Source organism: Saimiri boliviensis, chromosome 2, assembly GCF_048565385.1.
Source record: "Saimiri boliviensis isolate mSaiBol1 chromosome 2, mSaiBol1.pri, whole genome shotgun sequence".
In the NCBI taxonomy this organism is placed as follows: domain Eukaryota; kingdom Metazoa; phylum Chordata; class Mammalia; order Primates; family Cebidae; genus Saimiri; species Saimiri boliviensis.
This window is the reverse complement of record NC_133450.1, coordinates 122,068,419-122,085,778: the sequence shown is the minus strand read 5'-3', so window position 1 is coordinate 122,085,778 and position 17,360 is coordinate 122,068,419. Positions and strand designations below refer to the sequence as shown.

Genomic DNA, 17,360 nt, shown 5'->3' with positions numbered 1-17,360 from the left:
TAGATTAATTTATTCGTGAGGGCAGAGCCCTCAGGATCCAGTCACTTCTTGAAGGGCCCACTTCTTCTTCTTTTTTTTTTTTTTCTTGTCACCGTAACCTCCGCCTCCTGGGTTCAGGCAATTAATTCTCCTGCCTCAGCCCCCTGAGTAGCTGGGATTACAGGCACGCGCCACCATGCCCAGCTAATGTTTTTTATATTTTTAGTAGAGACAGGGTTTCACCATGTTGACCAGGATGGTCTCGATCTCATGACCTTGTTATCCACCCACCTCAGCCTCCCAAAGTGCTGGGATTACAGGCTTGAGCCACCGCGCCCAGCCTGAAGGGCCCACTTCTAATGAGGATTAAGTTTCGGCTACTTTAGGGATTAAGTTTCAATATGAATTTTGAAGGGGACATTCAAACCATAGCAACCAGGGTCTGAATCCTGACTTTATTGCTTGCTAAATAGACAAATTCCGTAATCCCTATAACTGTTTCCTTTTTTCTTTGGTGAAATAGTTATAATGAAAGTGCCTACATTCTTGGCGTAATGTGACGATTAAACGAAGTAATGAATATAAAGTGCTTAACAGCATTCCTTGTTTATAGTAAACATTCAAGAAATGTTTTGAGCCAGGCGCGCGGTGGTTCACGCCTGTAATCCCAGCTACTCAGGCGGCTGAGGCGGGAGAATCACCTGAACCCAGGAGGCGGAGGTTGCGGTGAGCCGAGATCGCGCCATTGCACTCCAGCCTGGGTAACAAGAGCGAAACTCCGTCTCAAAAAAGAAAAAAAAAAAAAGAAATGTTTTGACTTCGGAAGTTACAATAAATCACTTATGAAACAACAAAGTAGCATTTGATGCTAAATATTGGGAAATTTGGGGCAGTTAAACCCTAAAGTGGATTGGAGTAGGTAATAATTTCTAGTAAGGTGGAAGCAGGGTGAATAGGATGAAATTATTAAAAAATGGGAACTACTGTGAGTTAGAATTCTATCATTTCTTCGTATACCTTGAATCTTTATACTTCAAATATTTGCACATTACATGTATATTTGTACCTATAACATATATTTGTATATGTATTCCCTATTATATACTATAATGGTACTTATTAATACTATTAATACTAATGATGATGAATGTTGTGCTAGTGAGTCCTCTAATTATGGCTTAAAAAGAAATCTTATCAGCTTGGGCACCATGGCGAAACCCTTTCTCTACAAAATATACACAAATTAGCTGGGTGTAGTGGTGTACACCTGTAGTCCCAGCTACTTGGTGGGGTGCTGAGGCAGGAGGATTGCTTGAACCCGGGAGGTCAAGGCTGCAGTGAGTCGAGATTGGACCACTGCACTCCAGCATGGAACACAAAGTGAGACCCTGTTTAAAAAAAAAAATTTTTTTTTTAACAGACTAAGAACATACACTTTAACTGGAGGAGGATGTTAGGAGTCAAAACAATTGCTTAATCCCTTATGTCCTCAGCACTGAAGGTCATTGTTTTAGTCTGGAGGTGTGTAAAATGTACTTTGCTCTCTAATTATTTATAGTCTACTTAGGAAGATAAACCTAACAAGAAATATGTAATAACAATAATGGCTAACATTGTTGAGTACTATGCACCAGGCATACATTATATAATTTATTTTTTCCTAAAACTCACAACAATCAGAGTAGGAAGATTTCATAATTTTTCCCTCTTTTTATAGTTGAGGAAACTGAGGCTTACATGTGTGCAAATAAGTGGCAAGTTTCGGATTCAAAATCAGCTAGATTTTATTTAAAGCCTAAAATACTTAGCCACCTATCTTTTATCTTCTAAGCTTGTTAGTTCAAAGATTACCTGAAGGTAAATTTTATTCAGCCAGCTTTGGATTTTCGGGGGAAAAAAGAAGGTAAATTTTAACTTGAATGGATCTAGACTGTTTATAATGGAATCTATTGCCTGGCATCAATTGTGACCATGCCGAGGTCACAAAGGATAAGAAATTACCCTTAAGGGATGAAAATTCTTTGAAATAGAATGCAGTAGGCGCACACAAACAGGAATGTGTATAAATAGCTTAAATTAGCCTGTGTTTGCCTAAGGACATTAACTGGAAAGGAAACTTGGTTTAAGAAGTTTAAAATTGTGCAAAAAGCATCACTGGTCCATAAAGAGAGAAGGGTGGAGTGGGTTACATCATTTCAGCACCTTTTAAGGTAAAGGAGGAGGGAATCCTCTTGAACTCATTAGCCAATCAGGTTCTGAAGACACTTCTTAAGGCCACTTCCTGTGTCTCCACTTTCTTTCCCTCTCCGTTTTGGTGGGCTGGTGAGTGTGCACTTAATTTTGCTCTCTTTAATTGTTTTGAATTTCTCTTCCGTTTATGCCATATACCCGAGTGGCAGGCCTTTATTTCAAGCCGGCATTGGAGTGTGTGTGTTGCAAGGCGATTAATTTAGGCTCTGTGGAGGTTGGAAGGAGACAGTGAAATGCTCTGCCTGGCTTGTTTCCACGTGGGCCTTTGCAGTACTGGGGTTTGCCTTCTTTATCTGAGTCCGGGTGACCCAGGAACAATAGACTCTGCTTCATGTGCACAGTGCGTGTGTTCTTGGAAAACGCCTGGCTTTATTTCTCTGGGAGGGAGAGAGATTGTTGTCATCCCAATGCTGTTTTGATTTCTATCACCCTGGGTGAGGTCAGATCTAGGGAGAAGGCGTTCAGCTCAGAAGATTTTAATTCCCCGGAGAGTGTCTAAGAGGGCCCAGGTCCTTTCTGGGTTTGTGAAAGCTGCAGCAGATCTTGTTTTTCCTGGCTTTAGCTCAGATCATTTCGGCTTTCTTGGTCAACCTGGGCAGCAAACGGAAGATAGATAAGCCCTAAGAGGAGCTCCTAATTTTTAATGTTGCCACAGTGGTGAATGTGTCCTAAAAAGCTATGGAAAAAGATCCGGGGACCTTAGTTTAGGGCAAGCCTCTAGATTCAAATTCCAGCGCCACAGTTTACAGCTCTGGTGACCTTGGGAGTAGCAGTGAGCCATTCCCAGCCTTAGCTTTCCAAGATCAGATAAAATTGATAAAAACTAGGCCCTAGTTGGTATGTAATAAATGTTAGGTACCTTTAGAAGTAAGCAGTACTTACTTACCATAATATTTTGGATATCTGTTTTCTCATAAGTTTCGTCTAGTGACCTCGAATGTAATTTCACTGTATTCCTTTCTTCTGATACATGTTAGTTTTTATATGATCTATGTGTTGGGTATCCTTATAGGTAGAAAGCACGAGAAAGACAAATAAACTAGTTAATTGAATATAGTAATAGGCATTTGTAGGCCTCTCATAATTTTTATAATTCTCAAGCAGTTATAATTGATTCTCTGAATAGGTAATATATTCACATGGTTCAGAATTCCAAGGAAATCAGTTTCTTATCCCCTTCCCTAAGCCATCCAATTCCTCTCTCGCATAACAGTGTTACTAAAATATTTTATGCATGTAAGCAAATATGTGTGAGTATCCTTCCCTTTTTCTATATCTACTCTACTATATGTCTACTTTTCCCACTTAATAATTCCATGAATAGTGTCCACATTCTTTATAATGGTAACAGTATTCTTTTAAAAAATTTTTTTAAAATATGTTTTATTTCAATAGGTTTTTGGGGTATAATGGTAACATAGTATTCTACTTTATGTACATGCCGTAATTTATTTAGCTTTTATCAGTGGATATTTAGATAGTTTATGACCTTGATATTTCTCCCTAAATGAATAACTTTGTAAATAAGTCCGTTGACATATAGGAATTTCAACTCGGTTTTAGCATATTCTTGTTTAAAAGTAATCTAGATATTTTGCAGAGCTTCCTATTTATATTTATTTTGTACACATAGTGGTGATTAGAAACCAATCAATACTTTAAATGTCTTGATTGAGCAGTAAAGGATTTTCTACCAAAAGCAGAATCATCTTGATGGCTTTTATGTGGGTATATATTTATCCACTTTGGTTTGACTAGGGGATGGTTTATCTTGTTATGAGCACATTTTTTTTTTTTTTTTTTTTTTTTGAGACGGAGTTTCGCTCTTGTTACTCAGGCTGGAGTGCAATGGCGCGATCTCGGCTCACCGCAACCTCCGCCTCCTGGGTTCAGGCAATTCTCCTGCCTTAGCCTCCCGAGTAGCTGGGATTACAGGCACGCGCCACCATGCCCAGCTAATTTTTGTATTTTTAGTAGAGACGGTTTCACCTTGTTGACCAGGATGGTCTCGATCTCCTGACCTCGTGATCCACCCGCCTCGGCCTCCCAAAGTGCTGGGATTACAGGCGTCAGCCACCGTGCCCGGCCATGAGCACATGTTTTTAAAATCTTTTTAAATTTTATTTTTTCGTTCTTTTGAGCACATGTTTAGTGTTGGCAAGGAGGGACAGCAGTGGCCGAGAACAGCCAAGTCATCTGTATTCAAAGGGGCAGAAGGGGCGTGCTTTCAATGTTTTCTTAGAAAATGTGTGCTGGATATGCCTCTAAACTTATGGTGTTGAGGGAGTGGACTCATTTTAGCATTACGTTAGGAAAAGCTGAAATATGTTTTAGGATATAGACATGCAAAAGAGAAAAGGAGACTTTGGGAATTTCTCCAAAGCTGTTTCAGTCTTAAGAGGCTTAGTTCTGGTTTTTTAGGTGGTAGCTTTGTGAGTTGGGAAAAAGTTAGGTTCTTTCCAATGGATGCCTCCTTTTGTTAAGAAATAACTTTATGGCGAGGCAGGCCTGTTAATCCTAGCACTTTGAGAGTCCAAGGCGGGCGAATCATGAGGTCAGGAGTTTGAGACCAACCTGGCTAACATGGTGAAACCCTGTCTCCACTAAAGGGACAAAAAATTAGCTGGGCGTGGTGTTGAACACCTGTAATCTGAGCTCCTGGGGAGGCTGAGGCAGGAGAATAGCTTGAACCGGGGAGGAGGGGGTTGCGGTGAGCCGAGATCGTGCCATTGCACTCCAGCCTGGGCAACGGGAGCAAAACTCTGTCTCAAAAAAAGAAAAAGGACACAACATCTTGGAGTTGGAAGGGCCCTTATGAGTCCTCTATGAGTGGTCTTTCTGGCTTCTGGGCTATTGTTAGAAGAATGAATGAATTTTTGTTTTTGTTAAATTTGTATTTATTGTAGATTCATGGGGTACATGTGCAGGTTTGTTACAGGGTGTATTGCATGATGCTGAGGTTTGGGCTTCAACTGATCCTGCCATCTAGGTAGTAAACATTGTACCCAATAGAAGTTTTTCAGCTCTTGCTCCTCTCCCTCCTTCCCTCCTTTTGGAGTACCTAGTGTTCATTGTTCCCAAGTTTATGTCCCCGTGAACCCAATATTCAGCTTCCACTTATAAGTGAGAATATGCGATACTTGGTTTTCTGTTTCTACGTAAATTCGCTTAGGATAATGGCCTCCAGCAGCTCCAGTTGCTGCAAAAGACACGATTTTTTTTTTTTAATGGCTGTGGAAAAGTGTGAAATTTTTAGGCAGAATACTTGCCTTTCTACTCATTAGCTGGTTGAGCTTGGGCAAGTAATAGAAATAACATATTAAACATTTAGATCCATGCCAGCCACAGTGTGAAGTATATTTCTTACCTCATTTAATCTTCACAGAGGTTTTAAGAGGTAAGTAGCATTCTCATTTTACAGAGGTGACAACTGAGGTTTAGAGAAGTTGCGTGACTTACCCATGGGCACAGCAAATACACAAGAGAGCCAGGATTAAAATCTAGTTTTGTATTATTTCAAAATTTGTTATTTTAGGGAATATTAACTAGTGCAGCTGTTACGGAAAACAATATGGAAATTTCTCAAAAAATTAAAAATAAAACTACCATATAATCCAGAAATCCCAATTTCTGGGTATATTCAAAGGAAATTAAATTAGCGTGTCAGAGATACCTACACTCGCATGTTCATTGCAGCATTATTCGTGAAAGCCAAGATAAGGAATTAACCTAAAGGTCCATCAACAGATGAATGAATAAAGAAAATATGATACCTTTGTATAGCGGAATACTATTCTGCCTTAAAAAGGCAGGAAATTCTGATAGGGGGAAATAAAACTTGGAGTCTGTTCTGATAGCAGTGCCTTATATAACTATCTCTAAAGAAAATTATGCCAAGCTATCAGTTTACTATTTACTTTCCTATGAACAAAATTTTGTATTGTTTTCATTTTGTTTCAGGTTGAAGATGAAATCCACTGAGGATGAAAGGCCTGGGTCTTCAGCACCCTATGTGCCAGTCCAGAACTGGTTTATCTGCAGACCCCCTGAAAATCAACTGGGCTTGGATTTAGACATTCTCAATAGAAAGGGTTAAAGGCTGATGGGACCTAATGCCTGGTACTTGAATTTTGATCAAGATAAACTGTCTTAAGTTCTCTTCACTACACGTATGTGTGTCTTTTCTGTCTAAAAAGCTTAGCCTAGAGATTCTTTGAGTTAACCACTGTATCCTGTCATGCTAGGTGGCACTGTGTAAATTGGAATAAAGTCAAATGGAATAGTAATGAAATCTTAACACAGTATCTGCTGATTTAGTATCAATTTGTAGTTTGTATTAGGCCTTCATGAAGCATCTGTTCACACATATAAAATGTACTTTTTGGCTATGAACACCAGTACTTTGAAGTGATTACTGCCCGTAGTCAACAAAATGCTGGGATCATTGATTGTTTATGGAGCATTTACAAAATGCTTAGTTAATATGAAATGTCCTTTGTATGGTGGAATGAACTTGTCGAAGCATGCATGACTAGAATCCTGCAGGGAGCATTACACATTGGGAAAGTTATCACATATTTAATATCAGGATTTATGTGCTAGGCTTTTTGCTGTGTGTCAAAGACAAAAAGACCAGGCCTCTTGCATTCTGGGTTTTGTTTGTGAGTTGAGATTAATAGAGAAGTTGTTCCTTTAACCTATAACTATCCTGTGGGAGGTTTTTTTGTTTGTTTGTTTGTTTGTTTTAATATACCCAAAAAGTCACCTTATACTGGAGTTTTTTTTTTGTTAATTTTCTTTTTTTAAAAAATTTATTTTTATTTTTTATTTATTTATTTATTTTTGAGACGGAGTTTCGCTCTTGTTACCCAGGCTGGAGTGCAATGGCACGATCTCGGCTCACCGCAACCTCCGCCTCCTGGGTTCAGGCAATTCTCCTGCCTCAGCCTCCTGAGTAGCTGGGATTACAGGCACGCGCCACCATGCCCAGCTAATTTTTTGTATTTTTAGTAGAGGCGGGGTTTCACCATGTTGACCAGGATGGTCTCGATCTCCTGACCTTGTGATCCACCCGCCTCGGCCTCCCAAAGTGCTGGGATTACAGGCTTGAGCCACCGCGCCCGGCTGAGAAATTTAATTTTTAACTCTAAGTGGTACTTATTGGACATGCAACTCTAAGGTCCACTCATGACCCACATTTTTTGCTTCATGAAGCCTTCCTTGACCAATGCTACTTTTTAAAATCTTACTTGCTTTCTACTACTATTTTGATGGTATGTTAATTTCTGAGTCTTGTCTTTCTGACTATATTGGATCTGAGGTTATGGATTTTTTTTTTTTTAAGGCAGGGTTTCACCATGTTGGTCAGGCTGGTCTTGAACTCCCGACCTCAGGTGATCCGCCTGCCTTGGCCTCCAAAGTGCTTGGATCATAGGCGTGAGCCACCATGCCCAGCTGAGGTTATGGATTTTTAAATCTCCATGTCGCTGCATGAAAAATAACATAATGATAAAAGTACAATTGTAGTATTTTTAGTTAACAAGTTTTAGATGATCATTACAAGTCATACAAAAAAATTTTCTAGCTAGTAATTAGGTGAAGAGTAGGGAATAGTATGAAGTTTGGCTGCAAAGGTAAACTGTAACTAGTATGTATTTGACCTGAAAGTTCAGATTACACTCAAACGCTGGAAAAGGAAGTTAAAGCCTCTTTCTTACATTGCCATCTTGTGGCAGACTTGGTTTCCAAATGATAACAAATTCAATTTTCCTGTATAAAGGGAAGATTTTCTTCAGATTATTTTGGCAAAGGATTACAAAGAGTAAAGTTTAAATACAGTCCAGCATTGGCTGAAGTGAAATTGAAACATGCTTTGAAAAAACTGACTATTTTGGATATTTCCTCATTTATCTGAATCTTCAAGTTCTTAATTCCCTCCTTTTGCATAACTGTTTTCTTTTTATTTATTTATTTATTTATTTTTTTGGTTTTTTTTTTTGAGACGGAGTTTTGCTCTTGTTACCCAGGCTGGAGTGCAATGGCGCGATCTCGGCTCACCGCAACCTCCGCCTCCTGGGTTCAGGCGATTCTCCTGCCTCAGCCTCCCGAGTAGCTGGGATTACAGGCACGCGCCACCATGCCCAGATAATTTTTTGTATTTTTAGTAGAGACGGGGTTTCACCTTGTTGACCAGGATGGTCTTGATCTCTTGACCTCGTGATCCACCCGCCTCGGCCTCCCAAAGTGCTGTGATTACAGGCTTGAGCCACAGCGCCCGGCCTTTTCTTTTTATTTATTTTTTAAAGATTGGGTTTCACCATGATGGCCAGGCTGGTCTTGAACTCCTGACCTCAGGTGATCCACCCACCTCAGCCTCCCAAAGTGCTAGGATTACAGGCGTGAGCCACCGTGCCTGGCCGCATAACTGTTTTCTTACTGTGAGGCTGTTGATTTTTGTAGCCTTTCAGAAGTTGGTTAGACTATTGTGCAGTTTTATCCAAACTTGTAAATTTATACAAAATTAAGCTTGTGTAGAGGTCCTACTCTTTTTTTTTTTGTTTGTTAATTTTTGTTTTGAGACAGGGTATTACTCTGTTACCTAGGCTGGAGTACGGTGTCATGATCACAGCTCACTGTAACCTTGAACTCCTGATCCTGCCCTATTTGATATTGAGCTTGGGCATTTGATGACATTCTCTAAATATATGAGTCAATAATTTATATTACTGAATGGAGAGTCAAATAAAGTTACTCTAAATTTCTCATGACTTGATATGTAGAATATGCTGGTGTGAGTTGTCATATAATCATAATGTTTGTGAATTTATTTATTTTTTTAATTTTCCAGAGACGATCTCAGGTAATTGATAGATCCCGTGGTTCAACTTGGTTTCTAGATAGAAGCTGGATTCATGTGATGCCAGATGTAAGTGTAAGAGCAAAGTCTTCATTTTTTACCTCGTTTGAATTTCTAATCATCTAGCAAGACTTGGGACTCAGTGTTATTAGTGGATGGAATTTGATAGTTGAAAAAATCCCCAGTTCTAACCTTAAGAGGATTTTCCTGTTTAGGGATGAGGAGCCAGTGCTGGTTTGCCCTTCACCAGTCATTTACAGTTTGCCATGATGAAATGCATGTTAAGTCCGTGTTTCAGCTGATCAGTCTGATTAAACACATGCTCTGAGCAGACTGAAGCTAGGGGCAAACACCTGCAATTGAATTCTGCTTGTTGAAATTTTTACTGGGATTTAGCCTGTAATCCCACGTAATTTTTTTTTGTTTGTTTTGTTTTTTGTTTTTTGAGGTGGAATCTCGCTCTGTTGCCCAGGCTGGAGTGCAGTGGTGTGATCTCGGCTCACTGCAACCTTCACTTGCTGGGTTCAAGCGATTCTTCTGCCTCAACTTCCTGAATAGCTGGGACTACAGGCGTTTGCCACCATGCCTGACTAATTTTTTTATTTTTAGTAGACATGGGGCTTCCTCATAGTGGCCAGGCTGGGTTCAAATCCTGACCTGGTGATCCGCCTGCCTTGGCCTCCCAAAGTGCTGGGATTACAGCCGTGAGCCACCATGCTCAGCCAATCCCAGGTAGTTCTTAAATCTTAATAAATTACCAATTTAAGACTAATATTTTATTGTGCTTTGATCTTTTGTGATATCTCTATATCCCCAAAATATCACTTTTGTGAGTTAGAACTAGAGTCAGGAATCCTTAATCTAAAAGTTCAAACACTACAGAAAAAGCACTGGTAAATGGTATAATTCTTTTTTTTTTTTTTTTTTTTTTTTTTTTTGAGACGGAGTTTCGCTCTTGTTACCCAGGCTGGAGTGCAATGGCGCGATCTCGGCTCACCGCAACCTCCGCCTCCTGGGCTCAGGCAATTCTCCTGCCTCAGCCTCCCGAGTAGCTGGGATTACAGGCACGTGCCACCACGCCCAGCTAATTTTTTGTATTTTTAGGAGAGACGGGGTTTCACCATGTTGACCAGGATGGTCTCGATCTCTCGACCTCGTGATCCACCCGCCTCGGCCTCCCAAAGTGCTGGGATTACAGGCTTGAGCCACCGCGCCCGGCCAAATGGTATAATTCTATAAGCAATTTAGCCTGGCAGTTTTCAACTAATCACTATTCTGTCAATCTATATACATAGATTAAGGGAAACAGAGTTAGTTCAATCAATTTTGTGAAGACTACAATGCAATACTATACAGTTACTTAAAAGTTATGATACAGGTTTATGTTTATTGAAATGGAATGGTATTCATGACACATGAAAGACATTATAGAGCAATATGTTTCTGCTTAAATATTTTTATATGCATATATTTGCTTAAGAAATATAAAAGGATATGTATGCTAAAATACTAGGGGTTATTTTCTCTAGAATTGCATTCTACAAGTAATCTTGTATTATAAACTTTTATTTTCTAATTTTATTATATTCATGTATTGTAATATATTAAAAGTAATTTTAAGTAACTTAGGACAGGCTTATATTCTTTACCTGTGCCTGCATTTTCAGCAGAGAATTAGTTAGATATAAAGGTGAAATACAGGAAATACAAACAACTCAAAGCTACATCAGAAGAACTTGAAATAATTTTTTAGCTTTTTTTGTCTTTTACAGAAGTAAAATTTTGAGAGACCAAAACCAGAGCTGAGTCTCCCTGTTCCATTCTGGACCTCTTTGGTGCTGTAAATCCTGGATATACAGTAGATGATTACTGCATTTTATGGTAAGGCTTAGGTTGTGATTGAGAAGCTTTGACATATATAAGTTTGAAAATTCAGGTTTATGATTTCACAGCTAGCTGCTAAGGTACTATAAATTTCATTTTTAAAAAGTCAGTTGATCCCAGGCATGGTGGCTCATGCCTGTAATCCTAGCACTTTGGGAGGCTGAGGCAGACAGTTATCTGGGCTCAGACTGGCCAACATGGTAAAACCCCATCTCTCCCAAAAAAAAAATGCAAAAAGCTGGGCATGGTGTGGCATGCAACTTTTAGTCCCAGCTACTTGGGAGGCTGAGGCAGGAGAATCTCCTGAACCCAGGAGGCGGAAGTTGCAGTAAGCAGAGATCACACACTGCACTCCAGCCTGGGTGACAGAGCAAGATTCTGTCTCCAGAAAAAAGAAAAAAAGTAAATTAAAGATGTTGAGAAGTAGCATTGTATAGTGGTTATATATGGGTTCAAACCCATGCTCTGTCACTGTACCAGTTACGCAACATTGGCAAGTTTCTTAATATCTGTGTCTTAGTTTTATATTTTAGAAGATGGCAATAGCATTTGACTCAGGATGGTTATTTTGAAGGTTAAATTAGTTAAGGTGTGGGCAAAGCATATATGGTAAATGCTCAATTGGTGTCAACTATTTTGTCATCAGAATCCATGTGTATATTTTAGATACTGTACTACCTGTCAATTTCTGACATCTGCATAATAGATTGACAAAAATTACTTGTTTTGGCCTGATGTGGTGGGATTTTGGGAGGCTGAGGTGGGCAGATCACCTGAAGTCAGGAATTAGCCTGGCTAACATGGTGAAACCCCGTCTCTACCAAAAATACAAAAATTGGCTGGATGTGGTGGCGTGCACCTGTAATCCCAGCTGCTTGGGAGGCTGAGGCAGGAGAATTGCTGGAAGCCGGGAAGCAGAGGTTGCAGTGAGCTGAGATTGCACCCCTGTACTCCAGCCTGGGTGACAGAGCTAGACTTTGTCTCAAAAAAAAAAAAAAAAGAAAATTCTTTGTTTTTATTGCTTATATATCTTTCTGCTAATTAGACTACCTCTCATTACCTTCACCCCTGGCCCTCAAAACTTAATTAAGTTTTAGAATTAGTCATAGGCACTATAGTGTGTATCTTTATATAATTGTTAGAATAACATTTTCTTTAGTTGATTAATCTTGGTTTTGGTACTAACTTGTTATCTAGTTTGTGATTTTCCCTTGCTGGATCAGTTGATCCTTAATGATTCTTTCTAGTTCTTACTTAGATGTAGTGATTTCTATCTTATAAGAGTACTTTGATGTCTTCATTATTACTTAAAAAAAATTTTTTTTTTTTTATATAGAGACTGAGTTTTGCCATGTGGTCTTGAACTGGTGACCTCACCTTATCTGCCCGCCTCAGCCTCCCAAAGTGCTGGGATTAGAGGCGTGAGCCACTGTGCCTGGACTGTTTTTGTTTTAAGACAGGGACTCACTCCATTGCCCAGGCTGGAGTGCAGTGGCATAATCAGGGCTCACTGCAGCCCCAGCTTCCCAGGCTCAGATAATTCTCTCACCTGAGCCTCCTCAGTAGATGGGACCACGGGCTACTATGCCTGGCTAATTTTTTGTATTTTTTATGGAGATGGGGTTTTGCCATGTTGCCCAGGTTGGGATGTCTTTATTTTTTATAAACGTGTCTTGTCTTAAGTTAATGTGGTTGGAGGTAAACTTTGATGGCTGTTCCCCTCACTGCTTGGAGCCTTAGGCAGTGGGATTTTGATCCATCATATATAAAAAATGTCTTATCTTCACTCAGGGCACCATGTGGATGGGCTGGCTGTCCGTTAGTGCCTTCTGAATTTTGCGGAGTCAAACAATTACTAAACAGGTGGTGATTCTAGATTAAGAAAATGTACCTGTGATTAAAAAAATAAAAGCAGCAGCCTAGTTTCAGAACACCAGTGTATAGTAATTAGATAGCTCTCATCCAGCACTACGAAAGAAAGCTGTGGTCAGTTGATTCTGGGAGTTACTGAAACATTATACTCTAAAGTCATTCATGGTTAAATTTTAAATGGTTTACTCAGTTTTCTAGAGCGGTTGTTCACACACGTCTGGGCAGTTTTAAAAATACACTATTTGGCTGGGTGCAGTGGCTTACACCTGTAATCTCAGCACTTCAGGAGGCCAAGGTGGGTGAATCATCTGAAGACATGAGTTTGCCACCAGCTTGGCCAACATGGTGAAACACTGTCTCTATTAAAAATATAAAAAGTAGCTGGGCATGGTGGTGCGTACCTGTAGTCCCAGTTACTCAGGAAGCTGAGACGAGAGCCTTTTGAACCTGGGAAGGGGAGGTTGCAGTGAGGCACTGCACTCCAGCCTGGGTGACAAAGTGAGATACCCCATCTCAAAAAAAAAAATAAATAAAATAAAAAATTTAAATATATATATGTATATATACACATACTTTTCTTTGCAGTATGAAGGTAGATAAATCTTCAAGTTAAAGATGGACTTTTCTCACCAGAAATGGCTTTATAGAATCAATTTGCAAAAATGTAAGAGGTGGCAAAGGAAAGAATAAAATGATATTTTTGTTTTCTTCTGTGATTCTTAGATCCTTTGGTAGATTGTAAGCTCCATGAAATCAGGATAACTTCCTTTTCCCTAAGGCCTGTCCCAGAAGAGATACCAAAAAAATATTTGCTCATATACTAACTTAGTATCTGGGTGTTATCTTCTAAAGGAATTCTTGGGATGTGTACTGAAGGAGACATGTACAGAAAGTTCACTGTGGTATTGTTTTTAATTATAAACCTAGAATCAATGCCTATTATAAGAATGACTGCCAAAACAAACCTATTTGTGTGAGGAATAGATATATAAAAGCTTACTGGTATTTAGTAGGAAATCTTTTATTGTTAACATGTTTTTTTACAATCTTATTTGATATTTATCATTGACTTAAATTGCACATACCATTCAGGTATGGTTAAAAACTCATTTCTGCTTTGTACTGAAATATTCTCAATTGTTTTGGCTCAAGTATACTGTCCTATATGCAGTGTTTATGTCCATGATGGTATATTTCTTTTTTTTTTTTTTTTTTTGAGACAGAGTTTCGCTCTTGTTACCCAGGCTAGAGTGCAATGGCGCGATCTCGGCTCACCGCAACCTCCGCCTCCTGGGTTCAGGCAATTCTCCTGTCTCAGCCTCCTGAGTAGCTGGGATTACAGGCATGCGCCACCACGCCCAGCTAGTTTTTTGTATTTTTAGTAGAGACGGGTTTTCACCATGTTGACCGGGATGGTCTCGATCTCTTGACCTCATGATCCACCCGCCTTGGCCTCCCAAAGTGCTGGGATTACAGGCTTGAGCCACCGCGCCCGGCATCATGATGGTATATTTCACATGCAACGGGTACAAAATAAAAATCCAAATATTGAAAGTTGGATATACTTAACTGTTTTTGTATTGAGATTTGATACTTGTGGTTTTACCAGAATCTCACAAATGGTATGCAACTGTAATAACTTGTATTGGCCAGAATATGAAACCTATTCTTTAAGATTCTTGAAATTGCTTCATCAATAATATACATTTCATGAATGTTCAATAGTTTCTCTAAAAACAGTAAACAACTGAATTAAACCATTTCACAAATGACAAGAAATGTTAGGTCATCAGGTTGTCAGACTTTTCTGCTGCAAATCTCAACTTTTGGCTATAAAAAAAAGATATGAAAATAAACAGTGAGGAAGTTACTTCTGTGTGTTAAAATATAGCACAACCCACTACTTGAAACTCAGTGCCTTTTCTCCTTCATTACGATATCTTCAGACTGCTTTTCTATATAGATTCTCATTGAAAGTATTTCATATCTTTTTGGAATCTGGTTCCATTGCCCAGGCTGGAGTGTGTGTAGTGGCATGATCTCGGCTCACACTGCAACCTCTGCCTCCCAGGTTCAGGCTATTCTCCTGCCTCAGTCTCATGAGTAGTTCGGACTACAGATGCTCACCACCACGCCTGGTTCATTTTGTATTTTTTCATAGAGATGGGGTTTGATCATGTTGGCCAGGCTGATCTCGAACTCCTGATCTCAGGTGATCCCCCTGCCTTGGCCTCTGAAAGAGCTGGAGTATAATTTTGTTAATTCTGAGTAGTTTTGTCTTTGTGGATGGTTGTTGTGTTTTGCATAGCCAATACAAATGATTAAGTATCATTTTAAAAGCAAATGAAATACAACATTTCTAATATTTTGATGTATATTGTATCCTTTGCATGGTAAATATAACCTAGGAATGTAACCAGACTACCACTTCCATCAAAGAGTGAAGTTGTTGGAATGTTTGCTTTCTTGAATGTTGTGGTCACTCTGGCGTTCATAACTCTTCTTTTTCTGTTTTTTTTTTTTTTTTGGAGATGGAGTTTCGCTCTTGTTACCCAGGCTGGAGTGCATAAAACTATTGAAAAGCAAGAGTATGATATTGGAGTAGAGGAAAAGTTGGTAGATTTGTATACACTAAAATTCAAACTTATGTTTGCATGCCATTTAACTGTTAAATGACTCCACAGAAATCAAGAAAATCATCAAAGGATATGAACAGGTAAATCCATATGAGAATCCCTGAGTAGTCATTCAGATGAAAAAATGTTCACTCTTATCAGTAATAAAAGAATTGTACATTAAAACAACACTGTGATACCATTTCACTGTCATCAGATAGACAACAATGAAATAAAACAATTGGACATGTCTGCATGTTGCTGAATTTATAGCATTGGGCTCTCATATACTTTGCTGGTGGCAGTGAAATTTATACCTTTACTTTGGAGAGTGGTTTGGCAACATTTAGTTGATTTGAAGTTGCTTATATACTAACCCAGTCTCCGGGTGTTTTCTTTTTTTTGAAATGTAGTCTCGCTCTGTTGCCCAGGCTAGAGTGCAGTGGCATGATCTCAGCTCATTGCACCCTCTGCCTCCTGGGTTCAAGCGATTCTTCTGCCTCAGCCTCCTGAGTAACTGGGACTACAGGCATGTCTCACCACGCCCAGCTAATTTTTGTGTTTTTAATAGAGATGGGGTTTCACTATGTTGGCCAGGCTGGTCTTGAACTCCTGACCTCATGATCTGCCAGCCTTGGCCTCTGAAAGTGCTGGGATTACAGGTGTGAGCTCTGGGTGTTCTAGAGGAGGTTTAGGCATGTGTACTCAAGGAGACATGTACAGAATGTTCATTGCGGTATTGTTTTTAATTATAAAAACCTGCAATCCATGTTTATTAGAAGAATGGATAAATAAATTGTAGCACATTTGCAGTACATGGCTGTTAAATTGAATTAATGTGATGTATGTATTAACTTTGATACATCTCCCAGGAAGTGATTATATTGCAGTACAAAGGAAATTGGCTAGAATCACAAAGTTAGGTACTAGTCAAATTAGAGTATTTTGTATTTTTGAACTTTAAATGAGTTGTACCTTTTTTGTATTTTAATATTTGTACATTTGGAATAGTTAAAACCAGACATTACCTGGGTGCAGTGGCTCATGCCAGCACTTTGGGAGGCTGAGGCAGGCAGATCACGAGGTCAGGAGTTCGAGACCAGCCTGACCAACATGGTGAAACCCTGTCTCTGCTAAAAATAAAAAAATAAGCCAGGCGTGGTGGTGCGTGCCTGTAATCCCAGCTACTCGGGAGGCTGAGGCAAGAGAATCGCTTGAACCCTGGAGGTGTGAGCACAGATCAAGCCACTGCACTCCAGCCTGGGTGATAGAGGGAGACTCTGTTCCCCGCATCCCTGTCCCCACCCCCCAAAAAAAGCCAGAAATTGCACAGAAGGCTCAAACAGCCAGAAACAGATGTTAGGGTTTATACATGAAGATCCCAGTTTTTTGAAACTGGTTTATACCAGAATTAAGTTACTACCTTAAAGTTATCAGAAGATATTTTAGGAAATGTACAAAGGCCTAAATACTGTAAACCAGCTGACAAAACTTGCAGGAAGTTGCATAGTTTGGACAGTTTTTGTTTGAAGGAAAAAGGCTTGGCATTATGGAGTCACTACTCAGAAAGGGGTTTGCAGGGTTAGATGTTCATTGTGTGGCTGATTGTATCTGTTACTAATTCATAATAGGATCACAATATCTGGAAGGATGGCTACAAAAGAGATGGCATTAGGCCTGGCCTGGTGGCACACGCCTGTAATCCCAGCACTTTGGGAGGCTGAGGCAGGTGGATCGCTTGAGGTCAAAGAGTTTGAGACCAGCTTGGCCAACATTATTAGACCCTGTGTCTACTAAAACACAAAAATTAGTGGGGTGTGTTGGTGCGTGCCTATAATCCCAGCTACTTGGGAGGCTGAGGCAGGAGAATCACTTGAATCCAGGAGGCCAAGTTTGCAGTGAGC

At 39.6% G+C, this 17,360-nt stretch overlaps 1 protein-coding gene and 2 non-coding genes across 10 annotated transcripts in view; all 3 read left to right on the top strand.

Moving 5' to 3' along the window:
- Window positions 1–2,246: 2,246 nt before the first annotated feature.
- The window catches only part of CCNB1IP1 (cyclin B1 interacting protein 1), a 26,941-nt gene continuing 11,827 nt past the window's right edge, over window positions 2,247–17,360 (top strand). For 3 of the 8 annotated variants that reach the window (XM_010346274.3, XM_074394167.1, XM_074394165.1), the window contains exons 1-5: window positions 2,247–2,301; window positions 6,190–6,398; window positions 9,077–9,154; window positions 10,858–10,966; window positions 15,373–15,557. In XM_010346274.3, the coding sequence (XP_010344576.1) occupies window positions 15,514–15,557 (44 nt within the window). In that variant the 5' untranslated portion in view covers window positions 2,247–2,301; window positions 6,190–6,398; window positions 9,077–9,154; window positions 10,858–10,966; window positions 15,373–15,513. The remainder of the gene's footprint in view (window positions 2,302–6,189; window positions 6,399–9,076; window positions 9,155–10,857; window positions 10,967–15,372; window positions 15,558–17,360) is intronic. The other 5 variants (XM_003935787.4, XM_074394168.1, XM_010346275.3 and 2 more) reach the window with 4 other exon arrangements.
- Window positions 9,344–9,420, top strand: LOC120361409 (small nucleolar RNA SNORD126). Its single transcript, XR_005577609.1, has one exon. It is a non-coding gene; the product is annotated as a small nucleolar RNA SNORD126 (small nucleolar RNA).
- Window positions 12,676–12,823, top strand: LOC120361407 (small nucleolar RNA SNORA79). The gene has a single exon (XR_005577607.1). It is a non-coding gene; the product is annotated as a small nucleolar RNA SNORA79 (small nucleolar RNA).